Here is a 2,190-nt window from a genome sequence, read left to right on the forward strand (position 1 = left end):
CACACGCGGGCCAACATTTTCACAAGAAGGGGCCATATGTAGGAGGGAGTGTGTCTGATTTCACTTAATGCTGTGTGTTGGTAATTACATCAGGCTGGAGGACCCTCTGTCACCCCCCCCCCCCCGCCCCCATCTTTCGCCCCCTCCTCCCTGCGTGGAGCTGATTGGTCGCAGGGAGGCAGCCGGGACAGAAACGGCGTTGTCCTGGTGACCCGGCCTCTGTGCGCCTCAGCCCGCTATAAAACCCGGCGGTCTCACGCAGGCGTGCCAAATGGGCTGTCAGATGCGCTTCGGAGTAACAAGTGGATTTGACGTTTAAGGTTTTCTCCCCATCGCGCTTGGAAACACTCTTGTAAGTGTTAAATCATTTGTTTTGAAATATTCTGGTTGAAAATTTGCGTAATTTAATGGCTGTTCTCCTTCTGCTTTACTTATACCGAACCAGTAGCGAGTAGAAATGCAGCGGAGAAAAGATATGGGCACTCACAAATAACTTATCTCTTTTTCCTTAACTGATGATCCGATATGATAAATAAAAAATGTGAAAAGCTACAGCAAATGTGCCAGAAAATTACTTGGAAGTTGTGTTTTAATATTAATTTTCTGCAGCATTCAGGATAAATGTTCCGTTACCACTTAATTCAAATCCAATGTAGTTTTAATCTAAGCCTACCTTTAATTGTTCATTAAGGATTAAACAGTAAGAACTTTTTAGCATTAGTCGTCGTGACCCCCAGAATAGATATTGTGGTGCTGACATGAGATGTGGATTCTGGGGCTTAGTAAGTTAAATTAACTAAAAAAGTTTGTTGTTGTTTTTTCCTTCAGAGCACCGTGCTGGACCAGGATTATGGACTCCGATACGAGCCGCGTGTCGAGCAGACCGTCATCTCCTGAGGTGGACGACATCTTCCTGTCGACCCTCAAGAAGTCTGTGCACGGCTTCTCCGGCGCCGTGTCTTCCACACAGAGCGACTCTCCGTCAGATATCGCCAACCTGCGCGGCCTGTCCGCCGCCGATGAGGAGTCCCTCGCCCTCCGGCTGGCCAAGAAAGACCGCAAACTCCTGTCCGAGGGCGAGCTGCAGTCCATCCGCCTCAAGATCAACAGCCGCGAGAGGAAAAGAATGCACGACCTCAACGTGGCCATGGACGGGCTCCGGGAGGTCATGCCCTATGCGCATGGACCGTCGGTGCGCAAACTCTCCAAAATCGCCACCCTGCTGCTCGCTAGAAACTACATCCTGATGCTGAGCAACTCACTGGAGGAGATGAAGCGGCTGGTCAGCGAAATCTACGGCAGCAGCGGACACCACAGCGGCTTCCACCCGTCAGCCTGTGGGACTATGACACACGCGGGGCCCGTGCCGGGACACCCGGCGGCTTCCCACGCCTCACACCCGGCGGTGCACCACCCACTCCTGCCGCCGGCGGCCGTCTCCACCGCCTCCTTGTCCGCGCCCGGCATCGCCGCCGTCACCTCGGTCAGACCCCATCACGGACTCCTGAAAGCGCCCGCTGCAGGTGCAGGGCCACTGGGCAGCAGCTTCCAGCACTGGGGCGTCGGCACCGGGATGCCTTGTCCGTGCAGCATGTGCCAAGTCCCGCCTCCGCATGTGTCCAGCATGAGCACCGTCACCATGCCGAGGCTGGCCGGCGACTCCAAGTGACTCCAAGCTCAGTGGAGACGAACTGTTGGGGCTGACACAGACTCTCTCTCCCCACATTATTCCGCTTTTTATTTATCTTTGGTGTTGAGTCCGTTGCGTCGACGGAACCAGTAAAGACCAATGCATTGATTTTCCTCACTGGGACTTTGGGGTTTTGCAACTAACTTAGTGTTTTATTGGTTATTAACCTCAACTGTAACAGGTGTTTCTTCACACAAAACTTTCACACTGCAAGTCTTTGATGGCCCAGGCGTCTGTGTGTCTCTACACTTATTTAAAGATCAGACTGAATCGCTTGGTGATTAGTTGCTTTTCCATGAGGGAAAAGGTCCCAAATCAAACCACAAATATAGAGTGTAAATATGTAGATGGATGATTCTGTTTAAATAGTGGGAGATATTATATATTAGAGTGTTGTTAATGTGAGGGGAGACTCCCCCACCCCGCACATGTTGCACCTGCTTTACTCCATCCGTCTTACTCGAAGCTTCTCTCCTCCTCTTCTGTCCAGTAGGCTGTTA

General features: G+C 51.7%; 1 protein-coding gene across 1 annotated transcript; it reads left to right on the top strand.

Moving 5' to 3' along the window:
- Positions 1-850: 850 nt before the first annotated feature.
- On the top strand, positions 851-1,669 carry olig2 (oligodendrocyte lineage transcription factor 2). The gene has a single exon (XM_041951377.1). It carries the CDS (start codon positions 851-853, stop codon positions 1,667-1,669), a length of 819 nt encoding a protein of 272 aa, XP_041807311.1.
- The last annotated feature ends 521 nt before the right edge of the window (positions 1,670-2,190 follow it).

The sequence above is a fragment of the Chelmon rostratus genome, chromosome 13 (genome assembly GCF_017976325.1).
Source record: "Chelmon rostratus isolate fCheRos1 chromosome 13, fCheRos1.pri, whole genome shotgun sequence".
NCBI lineage: Eukaryota > Metazoa > Chordata > Actinopteri > Chaetodontiformes > Chaetodontidae > Chelmon > Chelmon rostratus.

Excerpts from the sequence above, each read along its gene's own strand:
- olig2 (XM_041951377.1), top strand. The coding sequence starts at position 851 with ATGGACTCCGATACGAGCCGCGTGTCGAGCAGACCGTCATCTCCTGAG.